Raw genomic sequence first — 25064 nt, 5'->3', positions numbered from 1 at the left:
GCTGATATTGATCTCCAGCTTTCGCATATTGATCTGATGATCGTTGTGGTTTAAAATTAAAAAAAATAATCTTAAAATAACCCACCATAATTATGGGCAAAAAATATTGTTAGTCAACTTTGCCCTCGAGGAGGCAAAGTTGTGGCAAAATAGCGCCATCTGTTAAAAGTACTATGATACCTGCTCATCCTTTTGAACGATAACGACATTTAAAGTGATCTTATAAACTAATATCTTTGGTATTAATTCTTATTATAATCACAACTATTATATTTAGTTGCCTTGATTTTTTTGTTAATTAAAAATTTGATGGTGATTTATATTGAATATATTTTTTGCTTTGATGCAAATAGTATGGCGTTTGTTCAAAAGGATTATTATAACGAAATACGCGTAAGTCGTTTATTATATATTTCATTTGATAATACTGTCGTAAAAGCAATGAGCTATATATTTTGTTTGCAATAAAATGATAAGTTTTTTACTGAACGTCTTTCTTTTTGTGAATCACTGGCTTCTGCCAGGGGTGCGAAACTCCTCCCTTCGGGAAAATTCGGCTCCGTTCGGCATAGCATTGCTCCGAGCAATTATTAGGGTTGACACAACTTGACGTCTCTAGGCGTGCACGACCACAGATAATGGCTTGAATTTTGACAACCCTAAATAGCCGAAAGGGATAGTGGCATACATTAGAAAGAGAGCATGATTCGTCCCTGAATTTGGCCAACTAGCCGACTAATCGGCACTCGGATGGCCGACTAGTCGGCCAGATCATTAGTTTCGTCTAAGGTCGGTTCGGATGCACTTAAAAAACAATCGTTTTACCCCTTTCGTTGCGCTATTCATCAAAAAAATCCTAAGGCTAAATTTAGGTACAACAACCGGACATAAGAAAGCGACCACATGGTCAATAATTCGAACAAAAGTTTGCGTATGCAGTGTAAGCACCCCAAATAGGAATTTGGGTAAAATAGATGAAAAGCTTATGGTAAATATTTGCTGTTGTATTTCTTTTTGCCCTGTCTTTTGTCACTTATAAAGTGCCGACTAATCGGCCATTTTTGCCAACTAATCGCCGACTACAAATGAGGCCGCCGAGGAGGCGGCTTTCCCTACTAGTCGGTACATCCCTAGTAAAAATGTCCTTTTCCTTGTGGGCTTGTATAGAGCACAAAAAATCGTTACCAACATCTAAGAATTACAATTCATCTTACTAGTCTGGGCTTGCATTGCTTGCAATTACGGATTTTAATTTATCCACACTTTGCGAATTTCCTAATTTTCGCACTTGTATCGTAATGTACTATTTAAACAGTTCGTAAGTAACTATCTAATGTCGTTTTAAGTCAAAATAATAAAAATATGTATTTATTATGCATATATTGTCAAAAACAAGACTTTAATAGAACATAATTTAAAGAACCTTTTCGACGCCGTGTCAAACACAAAAGCAGTCACCCGGACGTTACGTCACCGAAGTGTCAAAACTGAAATTGAACTTTATGCATATGCACGTAGGTCTATGTTGCTCTGTGGTCTGTGACCGATTAATCAGTCTTTGGCGTTGAACCTGCGGTGCGGATATATCGGTCATAGGCGTCCAAAAGGTTAAACCACATTATTGTTTAGGACCACACATCATTAAATTTCCCGTATTACAATCCCGATATCCTTTGTATCCATTGGCGTTGCAGCATGTCTCCCGCTCACGCACTATGCTCTTGCACACTTCGTCACATTGGGGTACTCTTACCCACCACTCTATGGAACCGGGATACCATAGTTGCGAGCTGACGGCAACCACGGCAACCATCATAGCTAGCATTAGTATCTTTAGACACATGGTTTTAGGACTTCCAGTTTCAAAGTATAAGCTGGTTGCTTCGGTGTCTTCGTAAAAATACTGCTTGATCGTTTTTCACGGCCCGATAGAGAATGGTTGCCCGTTTATACTAAACACAGTTTTTTTATAATTAAACACTGCGCAGTTTTTGATATTGGTTGACGGTTGTTTCGTTGTTTTTGTTGTGATTGAAATTGTGAAATGGCGAAGTATGTATTTTTTACCAACAGCTTTAAAAACAAGTATTATTGAAACAGCTGTTACAACATAATAGGCGCTTAACTTTAGCAAAGAAAGAATAAAACCATATGCATAATAATTATATGGATTTAATATATGTTTACCTATCATGGATAAATTATTGGACGTACCTATACATGACAGATTTATAGAAACTGAATTTTACTTAAATAGTATCCAAATAAAATATTATTTACCTATACTTGCGCGCGTCGCCTCGCCTCTCTCTATTTACATGCTTTTATTTTATGGTATCAACGAAAACATCTATTACCTACTATTCAAAAAAAAGTTTACAGTCATTTTGTTTGACAACTTTGCTTAAGTAAATCACGATTTCAAGAAATTAATAATCAATCTAGTTATAACACCACAGTTCCCCGTTTCGGCAAAAAGCGTATCCGAGATGTCCGTTATTTTTACAACACTCGGTCTTCTCATTGCCAATTTTACTTTCAGCGCAGAATTCGTCACATGTATGCTCATTTTCGTATCGGGGGCCGATCGCTTCTATATTCACAACGAGCGCTACTAGTAGGAGCAGAGCTACTGATTTAGAGAACATGGTTGTCGCTTTCCAAAATAAACTGACAATGAAAGGTTGTCCTTTTTATATTGTTACATATATGAAATAACATGTTTCGATAAACCACCCGATTGTTTGTATCAGTTGTTATTATCGTGGCAATTAAAAATAATTAATGGGAGGTACATCGTTAGTTAGAGCGTTGTCATTATGGTACGTTACATTACACAGTACATTACATTACATTGGAATATTCTTAAAATATTTACTTATTAATCACATTGTTAGCAATGTTACTTAATATATCGCTCTGTTGTTATGTAAATTCTGCCGTGTTAGGCGAATCCCGCAAAATCTTAATTTAAGATTAATAACAATATTTATTCTTGTTAATCCTATAGAATAAATTCAGAGGGTTTTTAACATGTATGAATATATGATGTCAGGTAAAATATATTAATTATGGCTCTTCTCTGATCTTTTGTGTACCATTTTTGCCTATTATTAGAGTTACGGGGTACGGCAGTGTCAAAGGATAGTTGATAAGATAAACAGTGAAGAAAATTCAAGAGGCAGGTACCTTATGTACCTGATTACAAGTGAAAAAACAAATTCGTGTTTAATAAGTTTATTGCATATAAGACAAAATAGTGGACATAGTTATAAAAACAGTTATATTTTGTCTAAGCTAACTCTGCAGATTTAACAACAAAGTTTAATAGTGCCATTATAAATGCCATTTTTCATACCAATTTTACGTTACTGTAATATGGCGATTGTCCACTTTTAGTGTTTAGCAGTAACGCTTTGGTTTACTGCGACATAAACGCGTATTGCTTGTGTCAGCGCAACCTAACGTGTATATATAGGCAGGCATTTAGAGAATATACGTTCTTATACTATCACACATAAGGTGTTTGACTTCTACTCCCATCACCCGCTCGAAACAACATAACAAGATCTCTCCTGATATTTGATGGCGACCCAGACCAGCGAACCAACGAACTAATACTCAAGAAAGAAGAAAAAATCTACCAAGACTACAACCCAGATAACCAATCACACTTTCAACGCAAGAATCCACGTAGTCAGAACCAACCACCATTAAGAACCAAGAAAAAAGAAGAACCACCCAACATCAAAAAACGGAAACCAAGTTAAGAAGAGAAATCAAGAAGAGCGAAGATCGAAGAGCGTTGTCCAGGGTTTCCCGGCTCGCAAACCAAGAGGTGTCCAGGGTTATCCCGGCCAGGGCCGGATTAAGCATGTCGGGGCCCCTAGGCAGTGCGAGGCTCGGGGCCCCCTACAGTCGATTCTGCACACAGCATATTCAGTACAGGGAAATAAGTTTGCGTTTTTAATTTCAATCTTCAGGCGTCGGCCGAGCCGATCCAAATCGAACGATGTCTTTTTCGCTCTTATTGCGTGGACATAAAGCTTTATTCTATCGGTTTTTGCCGATTCCGCATCACGTCAAGTGTGGGGAGCTGGGGAGACCCCTTTAGGCTTAAGGCCAATTCCCAGGAGAATACCAAAGATGTGAGCTTTAGCGTCACTTTCCTATCTACCTCTAATGGCAAATTTTAAGCGAGCCTAAAGGCTAAGCTCAACTAGTGCCGCAAAGTTGATTTTCTCAATAGTTAATATTTTGCGAGGCTGAACAGCGATTGTCCGCCCATAAAGAGGCCCACTGATTAACAGTCCGCCGGACGGTATCGGCCTGTCAGTTGTTCGGAACTGTCCAAATTTTGTTCTAACTGACAGGCCGATACCGTCCGGCGGACTGTTAATTAGTGGGCGCCTTTAGACCACACGCCGATAGAATAAACCTAATAATAAGGAATTACCATATGTTAAAATTACTTAAATTACTAGAGTTAGACCAAGATAAGCCTGCAACAATTTGATAGCACTCGCAGTGCAAGTGTTACATTAAACGTCAAAACTTCTATTACATTATGACGTATAAATAGAACTTGCACTGCGTATGCTATCAAAATCATTTCAGGCTTTTCTTGGTCTAAGTCTATTCATTAACATGTAGATCATACAGGGCCAACTAAAGAACCAAAAATAAACGCGAGCGCAGCGAGCGCGAAATTTTTTGTTAACAATATCGCAAATTGTGAAAGCGTGTTAAAAGGCCGGGTATCAATCTTCATCTGGGCCTAAAAGTCCGAAGTGCCCCAGTGAGGCGAGCTTTCATGCGAAGTCAAAGCCGTGCTTCATCAGGCTTCAGGATAAATAGTTGAGCACAGACACGAACCAATGTCCATTGTATTAAAAAGCGAGACCGCAGGCCGAGCTTGGCGCAGCGAGGCCAAAGCAGGCCTCCGTCACACGCTCAAGGCCACGCGCTATATGCCTACCGCTCGGCGTATCGTCGACGATACAACCGACAGAGGGCCGCCGAACTCCCGCCTCAGCGCTCGCACCGCATTGCACCGCGCGTTTCCCGCGCTTATGCTTCGAAATGCCGAAAGCACGTAATTATTGTGCAGTAGATGGGTGAAAAAGTCAAAAAAAACAAAGGAAAAAGCCTATAATAAAAAATCATCTTTTTATGGCGGGCTAAAGGTCCCACCTGAAAGTTTAATAATTATATTGAAGGGTTAGAAAAAGTACTTTTAAATAACTTTGACGACGTAATAATTAATCGGCCTGGTAGCACCGTATTACAACTTTTAAAAACCGTTGATTGTCCGTTGCTTTGCTCCTGAATATTTATTAAAATTATTTACGCGATTTAGGATATTTTCAACTACTTATTAAATTTTAATAACAGAGAATTCCGAGAAGTGATAAAATTATAAATCATTATATTAAAACTAAAACATATTTGATTCGCAACATTCGTTTTATTACAATAATCATCATAGGTAGGGTAGCTACAACCCTAGCGCATTCTTACGATGACGCGTTGGCACGTGACTCGAACGGCGGGCAACACAGTCTCGACTCTTTGTGCGCGTAATTATGGTACATTTCTTCTTGTCCTGAGCAGCAGGTATTATTATTAAGGTTCTGTAGGCTATTATAGCGTAGGTATTTTTGCTTTTGTTTGGGAATGAAGTATCTGTTACGTAGTAACTATTTATTAATCTGTGGCCAAAGGCTAAGCTGAAGTAGAGGAGATGTGGAACATAAACCAATGATAAATTGAGGTAAAAAGTGAGGCTGAAGGTCGAGCATTCCTATTAAAAACTGGGGACACGTTCGTCTTCTTCCTTTTTCTTTGTTTTAATCAATAGTCCTCGTGATTCTGAGCCGAAATAACCCAAAAGTTGTTGGTTGTTCGAAAAAAAGTAAACTATTTTTCCTGAAAACCCCTATTATTACAACTTTACAACAGGTATGCAGAATACGCCCCGTTCACTGTAACGTATTGCTTCAATGTTATTACAGTATTTCATTAATTTAAAGAATGGATAGAAAAAAAAAAACAATAATAAAGCATACTCATTATTATAAGAATAAAAAATTTACTCATGAATTATGACCCTATGGAAAAAAATAAAATTTGGTGCGCGCTGAGCCGCCGGGGCCCCCTAGCCGAGGCGGGGCCCCTAGGCAGTTGCCTACTTTGACTTAGGGTTAATCCGGCCCTGATCCCGGCCCACCATAATCATCGAAAGCAGAGCCAGCCAGCCATATGAAGCGTCAAGCGAGTGCCACGTGGAGGTGCCAGCTCGCCAGGCCGCGCCAACAGCTGCCAAGAATGCCGGTCGCGAACTCGCACCGGACCGGACGAAGACGAAGCCGAGGACGGCCAGCCACGCAGCAATAGGATGTAAATCCTACGTGTAATTTAGTATTTTATTTAATTTTCTCTAAAAGCCAGCATTTTTTCCAATTCAGTAGCAGTCATATTTAAATCATCCATAATTATTAAAGGTTGTCGCTAAACTCAATTTCGTTTCGAGCATAAATAATTTTCATAAGAAGTCATAATATAATATAAAAATTAAAAGTGTCGAATAGTGTCCTCAATAATGTATGTTGCAATTTGCAGCGCGTGCCACACGTTGTGCGCACGTCGACAGAAAACTTAACTAGGCCGCGAGACTTTGCCGCGAGTTAGAATATTTTAATAAGCGATGAATGAAATTTGATACATCGCATAACGATTAAGTAATAAACAACTCAATTCAATAAAATTATTTAATTGTTTTTGAGTAATGATTAATACTTTAGCTACGTGTCGGACTGATCACCTGATATACAGCGAAAGTTTGATTTATTACATAATTTTTTTTTTAATTTTGGAAGTTAAATAAAAGTGTTTATTTTATAAAAAACCTTACAGTACGGTACAAGTTTGAGAAGTTTTAAGGAGTTTAATAGGCACATTCGTACAATGTGACCTTATAGCTAGAGCACTAGTCCTTCGTACTTGATCATAGTGTGATATACAGTATCCTCCGTGAAAGTTGTAGGAGACTTTTAAGTCTTAATGTATTTGTGTCTCTAGGTACAGGCAGAGCCGTACAGCCTGGCCTGATATGCCGCTATTATTGTGTTTTAGGGTGACCATGCCCTCGGGTAGCCAATCCCGCGTGTAGTTATGAAGTTCGGGTACGCACGGGAGCGTAGCCCATGATGTATTGATTATAGGGTGACCATGCCCTGGGTAACCATTCCCATTAATTATGTTAGGAGCTTAGGACTCCGTCTTAATACGGCATTAGTTATTTTTATTACGAGATTTATAGGGTACCGTAACTATAAACAGCGAGAGCAGTGTTGCCAGATGGTCACAAAAGTCACATTTTTCGTGACTTTTCGCCTTCTCGTGTGACATGTGCGTGACTTACGATCTTGAGGCAATTTTTGTGACTTTTTAAGCTAGTCGAATTTTGGACAAGTTTAGTTCTGCAATTTGTATTAGTTAGGAACGCGGTGAACGCACCCAAGTTGACACTTGCACTGACACCTTGACGTTAAGCCCCCTCCAGACTATGCGCGTGAATCGCGGGCGAAGCCGCGAATGCGAGTGTGGAGTCGATTTCGTTGTCTGCGAAAATCGACTCCACACTCGCGTTCGCGGCTTCGCGCCGTGATTCGCGCACGAGTGTGGAGGAGGCTTTACATCCACCATCATGTTTATTATAATAGTCGTGGCAAGATGAGACTTGTTACCTTGACATGACGGTGTCATTTAGTTTGATAGTAGTAGTTATTTTTTTTAGTGTATGATTCATTTCTTTTGGCCTCATATCTCGAATATCTGTACGAATAGCATTATAATTACTTCGGACAAAAGTTTTATCACAAAATTTTCTACAAATTTGGTTATGTTTAGTTTTACTCTGCGATCAATACTTTAGGAGCTACAGGCTGTTAAAGTTAAATAACAGATAAAAATAGACGGTTTAAGAAAACGTCGTTTTTTCGTAATTGTTCATCATAAATAAAAAAAAATAGTTTAGGATAAGCAACCTAAGCGACCTGCTGATATAATATTTAAAAAAACCGGCCAAGTGCATGTCGGGCAATGCTCAGTGTAGGGTTCCGTGGTTACCCGTCCGTCAAAATAGACTATTTGCAAAAACTCAAAAACTGATAAACCGATTAGGTTCGCTTTATTTTTCCTTGAAAGTCTTTACTAAGTTTTACTTTCACGATTTTTTAAATATTTTTTGGACCCATGGTTAAAATGCTAGGGGAACTAAAGTGGAAAACACAACTTTTTTTCTTTCAGATCGATTATTTCCGAAAATATTAAGTTGATCAAAAATTATCCTTAAATACTCTTATTCATTTTAAAAGACCTATCCAAGACATCCCACACTATAGGGTTAAAGCGAAAAAAAAATTCATCCCCACTTAATGTAGGGGTCACCCTAAAAAAATATTTTTCTAGTTTATATCTTACGACTTTGTCAGTGTAACAAATTTATATATTCATGCCAAATTTAATAATAGAAACTAGAAAAAAATATTTTTTTATGGTGGCTGCCCTACATTAAAGTGGGGATGAATTTTTTTTCGCTTCCACCCTATAGTGTGGAATGTCGTTAGATAGGTCTTTTAAACGAATACGGGTCTTCAAGAACCATTTTTTGATCAACTTAATATTTTCGGAACTAATCGATCTGAAAGAAAAAAAGTTGTGTTTTCCCCTTTAGTTCCCCTAACTTTTGAACCATGGGTTCAAAAAATATGAAAAAAATCATAAAAACATAGCTTAGTAAAGACTTTCAAGGAAAAATATAGCGAACCTAATCAGTATAGCTGTTTTTGAGTTTTTGCGAATAGTCTATTTTGACAGACGGGTAACTACGGAACCCTACACTGAGCATGGCCCGACATGCTCTAAGCCGGTTTTTTTTATATATTTTATCAGCAGGTCACTTAGCTTGCTTACTCCAAACTATCATTTTTATTTATGATGAACAATTACGATAAAAACGACGTTTTCTTAAATCGTCTATTTTTTATCTCTAATTTAACTTTAACAGCCTGAAGCTCCTAAAGTATTGATCGTAGAGTAAAAATAAACATAACCAAATTTGTAGGAAATTGTATGATAAAACTTTTGTCCGAAGTAATTATAATGCTATTTGTAAGTACATATATTCGAGATATGAGCAAAAATAAGAAAAAAGGTACCTTTAACCCTCCCTGCACCCTCAGCACAACACCCCCTACCCTCGAGGACTTTTAGTATGTTTATCTGGACACCACAACTATACCAATTTTCAAAACTACACGAAATATTTCCGCAGATTTTTCTAATTTGCTTGGGTTATTGAAAATCTTATTTTTTTAACTTTCTCATTGACCCCCCCAAAAGTAGCCCCCATGCTTAAAATTCATTTGTTTACGTTACATGACTTACATGTCCGTCTTTGGGTCACTAATTTCCATCAATTTGTACCAAATTTCAACTTAATTGGTCCAGTAGTTTCCGTGAAAATAGGCTGTGACAGACGGACAGACAGTCGCACGAGTGATCCTATAACGGTTCCGTTTTTTCCTTTTGAGGAAAAATCATAAAAGGTTAGTAGATTTTTTTTGAAATATATTATTTTCTGAATTTCTTCTAACAAAATCGATTTCATTTTCATTTTTTTCATTTTCATTTATTCACCATAAAGTAATATGTGCATTACATGGTATGTCGTTACAGGCAATCGAATACTTAAATTAAGTACAATACATTACAATAAATAGAAATTAATATAAAAGCAATTGTTGTCAATCAAAATAATTATAAAATTTCCCTTCAATAGCTTATTTAACATTATGCAAAGTTATTCATGTCAATATTACAGTTTAAATATTCGGTCACAGAGTAGAAGGCACGCTTCCTGAAATAATTAGATATTTTATTTCTAAAACTATGTATTGGCAGGTTAGTTATTTCCAATGGCAGTTTATTGAACATTTTCATCTTTAAGTAAACGCCCTGTTTACCTACCTACCCATTACTACCTACCCATACAATACAATAATATAAAAATGTGACTTGAGCAGCAAAAACGTGACTTTTAGGGAAACGAAACGTAACTTATGGTTTCAGAGCCCTGGCAACACTGAGCGAGAGTGAATATTTTAAAGTTGAATACCAAATGTTTTTAAATGTTTTAAAGATGAAGAGTAGGTAAATGTTTTTAAAGAACGAGATTTATATTTTATGAGAAAAGGAAGTAAATTAATATTTTAACGTTTGAGAGATGATAACATTTTAAGTGAAGAAAATATTTTCTTATTAAAAGATAACGATATTTTTTACAAGGACTACGACATTAATACGACACATAAAATCAAGCTAAATAAAGATTGTTTGCATTATACCTATATAATTTATTAACATTTTTTTTATTGATTTCAGAAAAAATTGTAAACAAGTAACATGCGTTTAAATTTTTTCTTCTGCCACCCCGGCGGTGAGAGGAACGTTCGGGGGAGGTGTAATATGGCGATTGTCCACTTTTAGTGTTTAGCAGTAACGCTTTGGTTTACTGCGACATAAACGCGTATTGCTTGTGTCAGCGCAACCTAACGTGTATATATAGGCAGGCATTTAGAGAATATACGTTCTTATACTATCACACATAAGGTGTTTGACTTCTACTCCCATCACCCGCTCGAAACCATAAACAACAAGTACTATATCTTGTTATTTGATTACGTCCTCTGTCAGAATTTGCTTGTGGGTCTAATAACAATACATCTGCCCCCGTTCACACGAGGCATACGTGACGTGCCCGTGCTGACGGCAGCACTCCGCCTTCTCCCTGTCGATGCGGTTGCAGACTTCGTCGCACGCCCGCTCCCTCGTCCAAGGGTTGATTGCCTCCGCCACGGCAACCAGAGCTACTAGCGTGACTAGCAACAATATACTTTTAGAGAACATCGTTGATGTTTGACGACTGTGTAATGAAGCAATGGGTGACTTTTATATTTAATTGCGTTGTGCATTGGTATGATTAACGCTTGAAGGCGTGAACAGGTTTTATTAATTAGCCCGTCTTTTTTTATCACTTTTTACTATCGGGGAATAAATTAATTATAATTTATTTAATTAATTTATGGTTACAAAATGCATTGGCCGTTGCCAATGGGTACATGGTGATGATGATCAATAAACTTCGAATGCAACATGTCTGTACCGACTAAAAATTGGTAAACGATTGACTTAAAAATTTAATTATTATGTCTATGTTAGCTTCAATTTGTATATATTTAGTTATAATACCTATTAACTAGTAAGAAAAATTTGCATGCTTCTTCAACTGAAATGTACGCATCCAAAATTACTGTTCACCTATGTTGATCACTAAATTTTTGCTAATAAATATCTTTATGTATGTGTCGGTTGTTTATGGCCACACCATACCCCGGTCTGACGGAGGTTAATTAAATACCGATTCAAGTGTTATCGATATACGAAATATTTCGATCCGTTTTGAGGATCTTCGACTATGAGAACCGACTGCACCGCCTCTACTGATCGAGCGCGCGACGTGTAGCGACCTAATAAGTATAGTGAGTAACCGGTTTGAAAGGTCTGTATTACTACATAATCTGTATTACTAATATAATAGCAATAAAGATGTTTGAGTTTGAAAATAAGTTAAAAAACGGGACCCTATTACTAAGACTCCGCTGTTCGTGTGTCTGTCACGGCTCTGTATCTCATGAACCGTGATAGCTAGACAGTTGAAATTTTCACAGCTGATGTATTTCTGTTGCCGCTATAACAACAAAATACTAAAAACGGAATATAATAAATATTTAAGTGGGGCTCCCATACAACAAACGTGATTTTTATGCAGTTTTTTGCGTAATGGTACGGAACCCTTCGTGCGCCAGTCCGCCTCGCACTTGGCCGGTTTTTTCGTAATTGATGCGAACATACAAACTTTCATATTTATATTATTAGTATCACCATGTATCACATAGGATAGGTACTTCAACATTAAGTTAACTAATGAGCACTTTAATCTGTAACTAATCCACAAATACCACCATAAATAAACCGATAAAAAACCAATTATCGGAACCTGTTATTTAAAATAATTCCCCACAATATAAAAAGCCTAATGGCAATGCCTTTTAAGCATTGTCATTTCTCAAAATCGAAATAAGTGACTATGTTCTCGAAAACCATAGTTTTACTTCTGGTTGTCGTGCTGGTTGCCACAGAGGCGGCGGCACCCAAAAAGTACTGGGTACCAAATTGTGACGAGTATTGCGATGGTACCAAGGAAGAAAAATTATCCTGCTGTCTGGAGAACCGTTATACTGAATTCGCATCGTGTAAAAATGGACAGTTCTGTTGCAAGTAGCTGTAAATATTGGTAAAGAAGGCTGTTTATAAGTATCAATAAATTGAATTTAAAAGTTATGGTTTTTTATTGTCACTCATTTTATTTAAGATGCGTGATTATACAACCGGACGTGATATTGAATATCTGGGGCCCGTTTCTCAAAAGCTTGTAAAGCCGGGTACTCACTAGCGAGCTGTAACCGAACATGCGTGATACAGTAACGAGGTTCTAGTGTGCACGCGTGTTACAGTTTCGGCTCGCGACGTCGCCGGAACGCATTCACCGAGCGTACTCATTTTGCGAGCTGTAACTGTAACCGAACAGATACAGTACGAGGTTCTAGTGTGTACGCATGTTACAGTTTAGGCTCGCGACGTCGCCGGAACGCATTCACCGAGCGTACTCATTTTGCGAGCTGTAACTGTAACCGAACAGATACAGTACGAGGTTCTAGTGTGTACGCATGTTACAGTTTAGGCTCGCGACGTCGCCGGAACGCATTCACCGAGCGTACTCATTTTGCGAGCTGTAACTGTAACCGAACAGATACAGTACGAGGTTCTAGTGTGTACGCATGTTACAGTTTAGGCTCGCGACGTCGCCGGAACGCTTTCACCGAACGTACTCATTTTGCGAGCTGTAACTGTAACCGAACAGATACAGTAACGAGGTCCAATCCAAGTGTGTACGCATGTTACAGTTTCAGCTCGCGACATCGCCGGAACGCTTTCACCGAGCGTACTCATTTTGCGAGCTGTAACAGATACAGTAACGAGGTTCTAGTGTGTACGAGAAGGCCACTGACAAACCGGATCTCTCCGCAGTTTTGGTTTGTCTCCACGATGTCGGACGAGTATTTCTCGCTTGTGCAGAATACATACTAGATGCCTACTCGATGATCATAAACGGCCACGAAGATGTGGGATTCATAGAATGTATCGGGAAAGTAATTCCATAGAATACTTAGTACTACATAGTACACTATTTTCCCTGTAGGCGATCAGCAAAATACATTTATCCTCTGACCATTCACTCATGACGAAAAAATACTCGATATATAGCTGTTCGCAGCGGCTAGCAACAACTGACGTCCACGAGCGCAGTGTAAGCGTCCTTTGGTTCGCGGCAAAAACCGACAACCGTCGGATCGCTGCGAGCCGCTCGTGTAGCGTTCATTGCAGGCTCGCGAGCCACGTACACACTATGTTTTTGGCAACAGTAACAGTTACAGTTACGTGCAACGTTACGGGTTCAGAAATGAGTACGTTGTAAACGTCGGCTCGCTGCGAGTCGCTCGTGTAGCGTTCGTTGCAGGCTCGCGAGCCACGTACACACTATGTTTTTGGCAACAGTAACAGTTACAGTTACGTGCAACGTTACGGGTTCAGAAATGAGTACGTTGTAAACGTCGGCTCGCTGCGAGTCGCTCGTGTAGCGTTCGTTGCAGGCTCGCGAGCCACGTACACACTATGTTTTTGGCAACAGTTACAGTTACGTGCAACGTTACGGGTTCAGAAATGAGTACGTTGTAAACGTCGGCTCGCTGCGAGCCGCTCATGTAGCGTTCGTTGCAGGCTCGCGAGCCACGTACACACTATGTTTTTGGCAACAGTAACGGTTACAGTTACGTGCAACGTTACGGGTTCAGAAATGAGTACGTTGTAAACGTCGGCTCCCTGCGAGCCGCTCGCGTACCGCTCGCAGCAGATTTGCGAACCACGTACACACTATGTTTTTTGGTTACAGTACATGCAACAGTTACAGTTACAGCTCGCTAATGAGTACCCGGCTTAAGTTGTAATACAAGCGGATGTCACTTTTTGACAGCTTTTGTTAGAAAGGGACTTCCACATTACAAGTTTTTTAGAAACGGGCCCCAGATAGCATTTTACCGAAGATAAGTTTATAAATTGACAAATTTCTATAGGTAAAGTTCTCATCATTTAGGAAATAATAAAAACACGTCAAGACATTAATAAATACAGACTTTATTAGATATTCCTTCTGCCTGTCAATTTGATATGTGATATTGATATATAATATTATTAATATTTTTTGCAAAATTCCCACAAGAATCTTTCTGAATGGAAACTTGCATTCAAATTCTCGTCTAAATTTACAAAAACTTTCGAAGGTGTTCCTGCATTTTTAAGAATGTTCCGTTTTCTGTATCTGGGGGCACGGTAGTGAAATTCTGAAAGTGTCACTACGGGATTGTCCATATGACAGCAACGAAACGGCCAAGCCGTACTGTTTGATCAAGATGTTGGCTTTATACAGTTAGAGCTTATAAAGTTAGGACTGACAGAGTAAAAGTCTTGGTACCTACTACGGGATCTGATACTAAGTGTAAAAGCTTTATGCGCCTATAGTTCGTTTTTTTTAGCATTAGAAAGAACTTGCAAGAAGGTAAGCGATCTTGACATGTCTTTTAAATGAAAAACGCTTTTTAAAATTCAAAAACTATTACTTATGAAAGCAGAAGAATATAAATGATCGTATTAGATTCATAATTGTTACATATTTGCCGTAACTTATTTTTAAAATGTGTTTTTCAATTAAAAGACACATCAAGATTGTTTACCTAATTTCTAATGCTAAAAAAAACGAACTGTCTTGGCAACACTTTACATGAAATGTTTTTGGTGGGATCAATGTGTCCGGTTGCGAGGTCGAGAGCTCCTCGCGCGCGTATTCACCTCATGTATCGATATCGAAATAGAGTAAATAGACCTTGAGCTCAGATGATTACAAACGGTCTTGAAGGCAGCAAATCCTATCCGAGCGCTTAATTTCTAAAAGCAGTCATTTAACAAACTCCCGGTGTGTTGGTGCCGCTGTCGGCCTCTCGGTCTCCGCGTCCGACTCGGCGAGACCGCGCGCCTCGCTCTGCGCGCGCGAGCGCTCGCGGTGGCCGCTCGCGAGGCCTGAGGACAACACTACGGTTAGTACTTGTGTTTTGAGTACGAAAACAGTCCCAGGGGCGCACAGGTGAGTCAGCGGGGCGTCGGAATATTTAACAATTTTATAGAATGTAGTTTTTTTTAACCCTTTGACCGTCACAGAATAAGATTAAGAATAAGAATTGTTTATTGCCACATACTCAATACAAGTACATAAGACAATAAAATAAAATAACATAATAGAAGAAAAAGAAAAACAATTATTAATTTATAAGTCTCAGAATGGCAGAATGGCAGTCGGCACGACACGGAATGCCATGACGACGTCAGATCGTCCAATGCCGACGTGCCGATTCCAATGCCGATTGATTTTTGCACCAAAACATCATATAATAAATTTATGTATAACTAAATTTGCATGTTATCTTTTGTTTTTTAGCGTTTAGTTATATGGCGGTGAAAAACTTAATGAATTTGTACAGTCAGCAGCAGAAGTTGCTAAGCGGGCGACGAGGTATTCAAAATTGCCATGACACGCTCTTATTCTCTTAACAATAAAGTCGCGTCAAGATCATTTTGAACACCTGGTCCGCTTAGCAATTTCTGCTGCTGACTGTACTGCATTAGCAACAATTCCTCCGAGGCGCTGGCCGTGCTATATAGGCGTGCACCGCGAAGTAAGACAATGTGCACTAACCTGGAGGAGCGGCGCTGGGCCCCGGCGCCGGCGCGGCCTCGCGCCGCGCGTAAGTGTGGTCGTGCTCGGATGGCGAGGCCCACATGCAACTGGCCTCTGCTCCTGCGAGATAATAGCAGTACTTTAAAGCTAATGACCAAGAAATCACAATAACGTTTATTAGGGTTCCGTAAAACGGGACCCTATTATTAAGACTCCACTGTCCGTCTGTCTGTATTTCACTAGGCTGTATCTCATGAACCGCGATAGTCAGTTCAAATTTTCATAGATGATGTATTTCTGTGGACGCTATAATACTAAAAAGTACGGAGCCCCCGGTGGGCGAGTCCGACTCGCACTTGTCCGGGTTTTTTGGACAACTTGCAACCCAATTAGCATGATGGATATCAACATCATCATCTCCCTAGTGATGTCGCTCCTGGGAGCCTGGAGTCCACTTGGCAACTAATTTACCTAAGCTTGCCCTCCAACGATAACTGTACCTACTCATTTACCGCTGCCCTGAAAATTACTACTCGAAAGTGCTTATGGCCTACTTGAAGAAATATTTTGAACCTTTTCAATCTTTGATGGCATCAAGCTGGTTTAAGGGGTCATCCATTAATTACATCACACGAATTTCTAGGTTTTTTGACCCCTCTCCCCCTCATTCTCACACTTGGTCACATTTGGCAAAGCCCTCCCCCCTAGTGTGACGTCACATTATATTATAACCCAAAACTGATTAAAAAAGCAAATTAAACGAATAAAAATGATTATCGTTCCAAAAATTTGTTATTTAACTGTACAGCTAATTAAATAATTTAAATAAGTTAAAGCGAGGTCACAAGGATTGTGACTCCCCCCTCCCCCCTGTCACAACATGTCACATTTTCTAGACTCGATCGTTTCATTCACGATGACGTGCAGATTTGTCAAATCTAACCTTTAATAACATGACAATACGAGTCAAGGCACGCGTCTTCATGAATTACACGGTCTATACCTATAGTTCGTTTTTTTTACTATTAGAAAAAAGGTAAACAATCTTGATGAGCCTTTTAATTGAAAATCACGATTTAAAAATAAGTCACGGCTAATATGTAACTATTATTAATCTAGTACAATCATTTATATTTTTCTGCTTACATAAGTAATAGATATTGATTTTTAAAAACCGTTTTTCAATTAAAAGACATGTCAAGATCGCTTACCTTCTTTCTAATCATTAGCTAGAAATTAATATCTAATCATTACCTATGAAAGCAATAAATTACTGATTACTAATGCTAATAAAAACGAACTATAACAGTAACAATATTAGGCATGCATAGAACGTAAGATTATTAGCTTCTTACCTTTATAATGTCCTTCAAGGTCTGGTGAACAATTCTTTGTACTTGTAAGGTCACACTTGTGTATCTCATTTGTATATTTACTCTTAATTACTAGGCCTTTCTTACAAAGATTATCAGAACTATGTTTAGTGACCGGTTTGTCACATTTGTAACTATAACCTGTGTGTATTCGTTTATGACTTCGTAAATCACATGTGCGGGCACTAGCATAATCACACTGATCGCATTTGTAAGGTTTTTCACCAGTGTGTATCCGTACATGAACATGCAATGTACTTTTTTGGGCACAAGCGTAACTACACTGCTCACACTTGTAAGGCTTTTCACCAGTGTGTTTTCGTTTATGGATTAGTAAATCACACTTTTGTGCACTAGCGTAACTACATTGGTCACATTTGTAAGGCATTACGCCAGCGTGCTTTTTTATATGCATTAGCAGACATCTCTTATAACTGGAGGCATAACTGCACTGGTCACATTTGTAACTTTCACCAGTGTGTTTTCGTTTATGAAACTGTAAATTAATTTTGCGGCCAGTAGCATAATTACATTGCTCGCATTTGTAAGGCTTTTCACCAGTGTGTTTCCTCACATGAACTTGCAAACACTCTTTACGGTTGCTAGTATAAATACAATGGTCACATTGATAAAGTTTTGTAGCAGTGTGTATCATTTTATGTTTATATAAACTACATTTCTGGGCACTAGCATAACTACATTGTTCGCATTTGTATGGCTTTTCACCAGTGTGTGTCCTCACATGGACTTGTAAGGTATGTTTGCGTGTGCTAGCATAGCTACACTGGCCGCAACTGTATGGCTTCTCATTAGTATGCTTCCTCAAATGCCTAATAAACCATGACTTCCTAGTTGTTGCATATTCACATTGGGCACATTGGTAAGTTCCGCCGCTCGGTTTCTTCAGTGGAGTTTGTCCTGCAACAAGAATGTTTTATCTTACTAAAGTAAATACAGGAAGTGTATAGGGTTGGTCCTGCTCACGTCTCATGTGTTGTCCTATATAAAACATCAAGTGTTAGGGCTCATTTAGACGATGCGAGAACTCGCATGCGAGTTTCATACCATTGCGGGTTTTGATCGGTCGGTTGAATTGGACGTAACCAACAGTCCGCAATATAACTAAAATCGCATGCGAGTTCGCGCGCCGTTTAAATCGGCCCTTATATACAAAGACCGGTATTTTCGCGGCAAAACAAAAGACTGTCGCATCATGCTAGAGTTATACTCTGTCAAGCAATTTCCGTCAGTAGAAAAGAGCGGCAAATTTAAAACATGTAGGCGCGAAGGGTTACCGCCCCATAGAAGATTTGAATATCGCGCCTTTTTCTACTGACAAACTCTGTATAGAAACATTTTTGTCAATGTCGATAGTTGTGTCTATGAAGAAAAAAGCGGTCCACAGAACAAATAAAAATTATAAAAAAAAATTTCGTTAAGTTTGAATAAAATTATAAAGAAACTACTAAATAGGGTATTTGATTACTAGTCGAATCAGTTTCTTTTCTCAAAACGATTATGTTACTATGGAATTTATAAGAAACACTAGCATGTGACGTCACAATCAAATTACCAACTCTTTATAGTTTTATATGGGTATTAAAATATAAATTGTGCATAAAAATAACTGCTGTCTACATTTCTCTATTAATCTTCTGGTGCATTATTTAATTCATAGTGTAAAATAATTTATTTTAAATACACTCAAATAACCAATTTTCACACATATCACTCACCTCCATAGTTGCCTTTCAGATTCCTAACTGTGGCGTCTCTGTGTTCACTCCCTCCATCAGCTTCACGAAATTGTCTCAAACTGTCCCGGTCTGTGCCCCGAGTGCCAGTGAGCAGCATGTCCACAGCAAGGCGCTCCAGCCTCACACAACAGTCCCTCAGGAAGGGCCTCCCCGGGACAATCTTACATGACTGCTTCACTTTTATTGCTTTGGAAGCTGAAACCAAGATTTAAACATTTGTGTCTTTCCATAGATATTTAAGGGTCCTTATCCTTATGCTTCATCTGAAACAAGGACCTTTTTATCAGAATTAGTTTGAATTGGTAGTTGCAGTTAGTTGTATTTTATAAAATTGTTGATGTATTGTTATCTTCGAGCAACACGGAAGGGAGGTCGGGGACATCAAATTTACAAAAAGAAGGTGTTACATTTCACATGTAATATTTTTTTTACATATCATACGTTTAATTTGTTTGGACCCGGGTATGTCCTTAAACTACGTCCAAGACCACCGGTGGACGGGCGTGCGTCCCTCAAATTCGGTGTACTCGACTGCGATCGCCAACCCGCCTGCCAAGCGTGGCGATTATGGCATTCACCCCCCCAAATGGGGAGGCCTATGTTCAGCAGTGGACGTCTTATGGCTGAGATGATGATGATGACGTTTAATTTAATTACATTTAAACACAATTATTATATTTTAGTCTCATGTAATTGTTGGATTTATCGATTTTGTTCGCCCAGTACAAATTGCGGATCGGTCGAGCGACAAATCCGACTTCTCATCTCTCAGAGAACAATAAAATTCTTCGACGAAAATGTGTAAGTGTGCGTGTTGTGACACTTGTGACTCGTCCGTACACAAAAACAGATCAAGGTGTGCAAGATTTGTCTGTGTAGGGTGTCATTTTCTCTGTATTTGTTTCGTCATCACAAATTAGACTTTGTATGTAAGTGTGTGAGAAGTGAGACTGTGTGCACCTTTCCCCCCGCAAAAAATGGCAGAAAGATTTGTAGGGTAAGATATCGCTTGGGCCCCTCTCTTCCGACTTGTCGGAAGCCAGTGTTGCTCGAAGATTGTTATTATTTATGCTTGTATTTCTGCTTGTATTCAATGTTGACGTGTAAAAGTGCCCTTGTGGCCTATTTGCTGAATAAATGTTGAAGTTTGAATAATTTCTACCCTTCTGTGATGGAAAGCCACATTTACTCATCTATTTCTACCACTTTCCACATTAAAAGTTAAAAGGTGAAGAAATGTATAAATATTTATGAACTCAACTGTACTATAAATAATTATATAATAAAATAAAAATAGCCTTTATTACTGAAGTTTTTATAACACTTATCTACTTAAAAATATACCTTATTTTTTCACTATTATATATTACTATTTACTATTTTCTAGGTCCCATCGACAACTTCAGCTTGTCCTCCGACATAGGCCTCTTCCAAGTCCTTCCAGGTACCGCGGTCTCTTGCTTTCCTGGGCCAGTCCACTCCGCCTATCCTTTTAATGTCATCTGACCATCGAAGAGTAGGCCTTCCTCTCTTCCTTTTGTGCCCCCTGGGGTACCACTCTATAAGGTCCTTATAATAATATAATAATTATATACAATAAATAATTTATGATATAAATTTTTCACATCATCAAACCGGCTTGACCTTTAAAAACCCAAAATTACCTTGCTGTGTAAATGAGTAATAATTAGCAATTAATAAATAAAAAATATTTCCTTATATATATACAAATAGCCTTTTATTTCCTTTCATTAAGTATACATAAAGTTTGTTAATATAATTTTGTTAATTTAATTTGTAGGAACCCGTTAGGTGAAGGCCTCTTCCAAAGACGTCCATTTTTCACAGTCTTGTGCTATTTTTTTCCAATTTGGACCAGCCATTCTTTTTATGTCTTCCTCCCAGCACATGTTTGGTTTGCCTTTTCGGCGCTTACCGTCTGGGCCTTTCCAGTTTGTGATAATGGCTGTACATCTGTGGTCTTTAAGACGAGCCACATGTCCAGCCCATCTCCATTTTAGCTTTCTAGCATGTTTTAGAGCATCTATTGCTTTTATTGTTGCTTTTATTTTACTATGTCTTTCTTATCTTTTTTATCTTTTGTATCTTTTTTATGTTCAACATGCTTTGCTCCATTCCCCTCTGGCAAGTAATAATTTTATTTTTTATTTTTTCAGTGAATTTCCATGTCTGGCAAGCATATGTTAAGCTGGGGATGAGGCACGTGTCCATAGCCTTCTTTTTAAGAGTTATTGGCATGCTACTTTTAAATATTTCTTTATTAGCAATTAACCAAAACCAATTAAATTTCCCAAGCCCTAATTATTTTACAGTTTCATGCAATTCATGGTTAAAGAATATTACAGTCCAGTGCCTGTTTCCACCCAAGTGGACGGAAACAGGCACTGGACTGTGAACTGACTCAACACTAATTATGTGCGTGCGTTAGAGAGGATACTGGCAGGTGAATGTACGATATTCCTTGTGCTAAGCATCCTTTCTTTACATTTAGAGCCCACAACTGACCTGTTGGTGTTGGGGCTGGCTGGATTTAAGCGCTTGTGGCCTAGCGGTAAGAGTGTGCGACTTTCAATCTGGAGGTCGCGGGTTCAAACCCCGTCTTGTACCAATGAGTTTTCGGAACTTAGGTACAAAACATCATTCAATATTTGCCAGTCGCTTTTCGGTAAGGGAATACATCGTGAGGAAACCGGACTAATCCCAAAAAGGCCTAGTTTCCCTCTGGGTTGGAAGGTCAGATCGCAATCGCTTTCATAAAAACTAATGCTTACGTCAAATCATGGGATTAGTTGTCAAGTAGACCCCAGGCGCCCATGAGCCGTGGCAAAATACCGGGATAACGCGAGGAAGAAGAACTGACCTGTTGGTGCGTGGCGCACGCGCCGCTCCACTAGCACGGGGCCGAGCACGAGCTCATCTTTCACGGCGTGATCCGTGTACAGCGCCGCCGCCGCGCTCACTCCGAGCGACTCGTCTTTTACACGCACATCTGAGCACTTAGGTTCAGCTTTTGTAGACACACCCTCGCACCTGGGCTCGTCTTTTACACACACATCATCCAGCAAACGCTCAACTTTTACAGACACTCTCGCGAACGTGGGCTCATCTGTTGTAGACACATCCTCAGAGGGCTCAGCCTTCACGCAGACACTCTCTGCGCCCTGTAACGCTGACGACGCCATCGCCAACTAATGGTGTAATCAATGTAATGGTCAACTATAATATAAACACTTTTCGGTACGGACATTAACTCAAAAGTTAAGTTAAGTAGAGGTTAAGTTAGGAAAGTAAGGATATTATTTCAAATCCGTACAATATATTCAAAGACGATTCATAACTCCAAAAGCTAGAAAAATAATAAGTTCAGTAGTTTTAATGTCAATGTCAACTTTTTGACATTTCGTGATAGCAAGGGCGTGCGTTCAAATATCCATTTATGTTCCGCACAGTCGAAACGTTTTTTTACCCGACTACGGCAACGCAAAAGGAGGGTTATGATTTTGACCGGTATGTTTGTGGGTATGTATGTATGTATGTATGTATGTATGTTCATCTGTTCCCTCATAACTTCTAAAGTACTCATTGAAATTTGACAAACGACGTGTCATTCGAATCGTCTTAATCGTCCGCTGGTTATAGGCTATATGACGTCACAAAAAAAAAAACCGGGCAAGTGCGAGTCGGACTCGCGCACGAAGGGTTCCGTACCATAATGCAAAAAAAAAACGAAAAAAAAAAGCAAAAAAAAAAAACGGTCACCCTTCCAAGTACTGACCACTCCCGACGTTGCTTAACTTTGGTCAAAAATCACGTTTGTTGTATGGGAGCCCCATTTAAATCTTTATTTTATTCTGTTTTTAGTATTTGTTGTTATAGCGGCAACAGAAATACATCATCTGTGAAAATTTCAACTGTCTAGCTATCACGGTTCGTGAGATACAGCCTGGTGACAGACGGACGGACGGACGGACGGACGGACGGACGGACAGCGAAGTCTTAGTAATAGGGTCCCGTTTTACCCTTTGGGTACGGAACCCTAAAAATGAACACGGCGCCCTCTAGAGGTCATAAAGTCACGAACCAAAAAAATAAAAATAAGTAATGATGACGTGTTGTATATCATTTGAAAGAGCTCAATTAGCACATTTCAAATATATACATATTGTTAGCTTTTGCACCCGGCTTTGCTTGCATGCACCCGATAAAACATTAATTTATCTGGTAGGTAATTCGAACTACGAATCTACAATAGCTCTGGATTCTATCTATCCGCGTGTTACGCTACTACGGCGATACAAGAAATTTGTTTGGCCGCTATATACATGGTGTTTTTTAAAATGACCTGCAATATTTTATATCGTGAATAGGTATAGAAGTCCAGATCAGCAAATTTTTTTACGAGATCGGGTTAGGCCCCATGGTAAAAGTTGCTTAGTAATCTTAGTATATTCACCTCGTTAAAATTCGCAGTGGTCAGGCGAAGCTTACTGAAACGTACCTATGTGACGCACCGGACTCGGTCCAAAAGGCGACACTAAAAGAGTCGGGCGTAGCCCGACGTACGAAGCACGATGTACGCGTTCCAAAGCCGGGCGCCTTCGGCGCCCTCATACTAAAAGAGTCGGGCGTAGCCCGACGTACGAGGCACGATGTACGCGTTCCAAAGCCGGGCGCCGAAGGCGCCCTCATACTAAAAGAGTCGGGCGTACCCCGACGTACGAGGCTCGCTGTACGCGTTCCAAAGCCGGGCGCCTTCGGCGCCCTCATACTAAAAGAGTCGGCCGTAGCCCGACGTACGAAGCACGATGTAGGCGTTCCAAAGCCGGGCGCCTTCGGCGCCCTCATACTAAAAGAGTCGGGCGTAGCCCGACGTACGAGACTCGCTGTACGCGTTCCAAAACCGGGCGCCTTCGGCGCTCTCATACTAAAAGAGTCGGGCGTAGCCCGACGTTCGAAGCACGATGTACGCGTTTCAAAGCCGGGCGCCTTCGGCGCCCTCATACTAAAAGAGTCGGGCGTAGCCCGACGTACGAAGCACGATGTACGCGTTCCAAAGCCGGGCGCCTTCGGCGGCCTCATACTAAAAGAGTCGGGCGTAGCCCGACGTACGAGGCACGATGTACGCCTTCCAAAGCCGGGCGCCGAAGGCGTCCTCATACTAAAAGAGTCGGGCGTAGCCCGACGTACGAGGCTCGCTGTACGCGTTCCAAAGCCAGGCGCCGAAGGTGACTTCAAATATTATTGTAAGTATCGAAATCCTGACCCCAAAATTAATTAAATAAAAAATAAGATCAAAAACTACAACCCGACTACTGCAAATCGCGCTCTAAAAAGTATGAAACAAGATAGAATTCTTATCTGAAATTATCATATAGGAAAATTATAAGAGTTATCATTTTTTTATATATTTACAGAGATATTCAAAGGATCACCGTGGACGTATGCCACGATTATAAACTTTAAGGTAAAGTGGCATACGACCACGGCTATCCTCTGAATCTCTGTAAATATATAAAAAAAACTCTTATAATCTGACCATCTGACCTTCCAAACCAGAGGGTAAACTAGGCCTTATTGGGTTACTCCGGTTTCCTCACGGTGTTTTCCTTCACCGAAAAGCGACTGGTAAATATCAATTGATATTTCGTAAATAAGTTCCGAAAACTCATTGATTGGTACGAGCCGGGGTTTGAACCCGCGACCTCCAGATTGAAAATCGTACGCTCTTACCGCTAGGCCACTGTATGATAACATTGATAACTTTGACAAGCCGTAGAATTTATTTACGTCTCCTCCGTTTTGCAGGTTATACCTATCGATGAACTTTAGCTCACAAAATGGATGACGCTCGGCAAAAGATAGTCAAGATAGTGGGATTACTTTTTAATAAACAAAATTTAGTCACCCACGTTTGGGCAAAAGTCTGTCTTCACTGGGCATTGT

At 39.5% G+C, this 25064-nt stretch overlaps 1 protein-coding gene across 2 annotated transcripts; it reads right to left on the bottom strand.

Annotated features, from left to right (window-relative positions):
- Nucleotides 1–14752: 14752 nt before the first annotated feature.
- On the bottom strand, nt 14753–22307 carry LOC134802366 (zinc finger protein 431-like). 2 transcript variants are annotated; one of them, XM_063774996.1, is made up of 5 exons: nt 21982–22307; nt 19080–19295; nt 17326–18261; nt 15989–16090; nt 14753–15315 (listed from the first exon to the last, which is right to left on the bottom strand). In XM_063774996.1, the coding sequence occupies exons 1-5, from the start codon at nt 22301–22303 to the stop codon at nt 15194–15196; spliced, it is 1698 nt and encodes a 565-aa protein (XP_063631066.1). In that variant the 5' UTR covers nt 22304–22307; the 3' UTR covers nt 14753–15193. The 2 variants fall into 2 exon arrangements, with proteins under 2 accessions (XP_063631066.1, XP_063631067.1); XM_063774997.1 differs by having other exon boundaries at nt 17485–18261.
- Between the last annotated feature and the right edge of the window lie 2757 nt (nt 22308–25064).

The sequence above is a fragment of the Cydia splendana genome, chromosome 24, assembly GCF_910591565.1.
Source record: "Cydia splendana chromosome 24, ilCydSple1.2, whole genome shotgun sequence".
Classification (NCBI taxonomy): domain Eukaryota; kingdom Metazoa; phylum Arthropoda; class Insecta; order Lepidoptera; family Tortricidae; genus Cydia; species Cydia splendana.
This window is presented reverse-complemented; position numbering and strand designations above follow the sequence as displayed.

Bases quoted from the DNA above. Each gene is read 5' to 3' on its own strand.
- LOC134802366 (XM_063774996.1), bottom strand. From the start codon at position 22,303: ATGGCGTCGTCAGCGTTACAGGGCGCAGAGAGTGTCTGCGTGAAGGCT. The intron at 19,296-21,981 runs GTCAGTTCTTCT...TCTTGGTTTCAG, and splicing joins CGTGCGCCACGCACCAACAG to CTTCCAAAGCAATAAAAGTG. The intron at 15,316-15,988 runs GTTAGTGCACAT...TGTTGTCCTCAG, and splicing joins GCCCAGCGCCGCTCCTCCAG to GCCTCGCGAGCGGCCACCGC.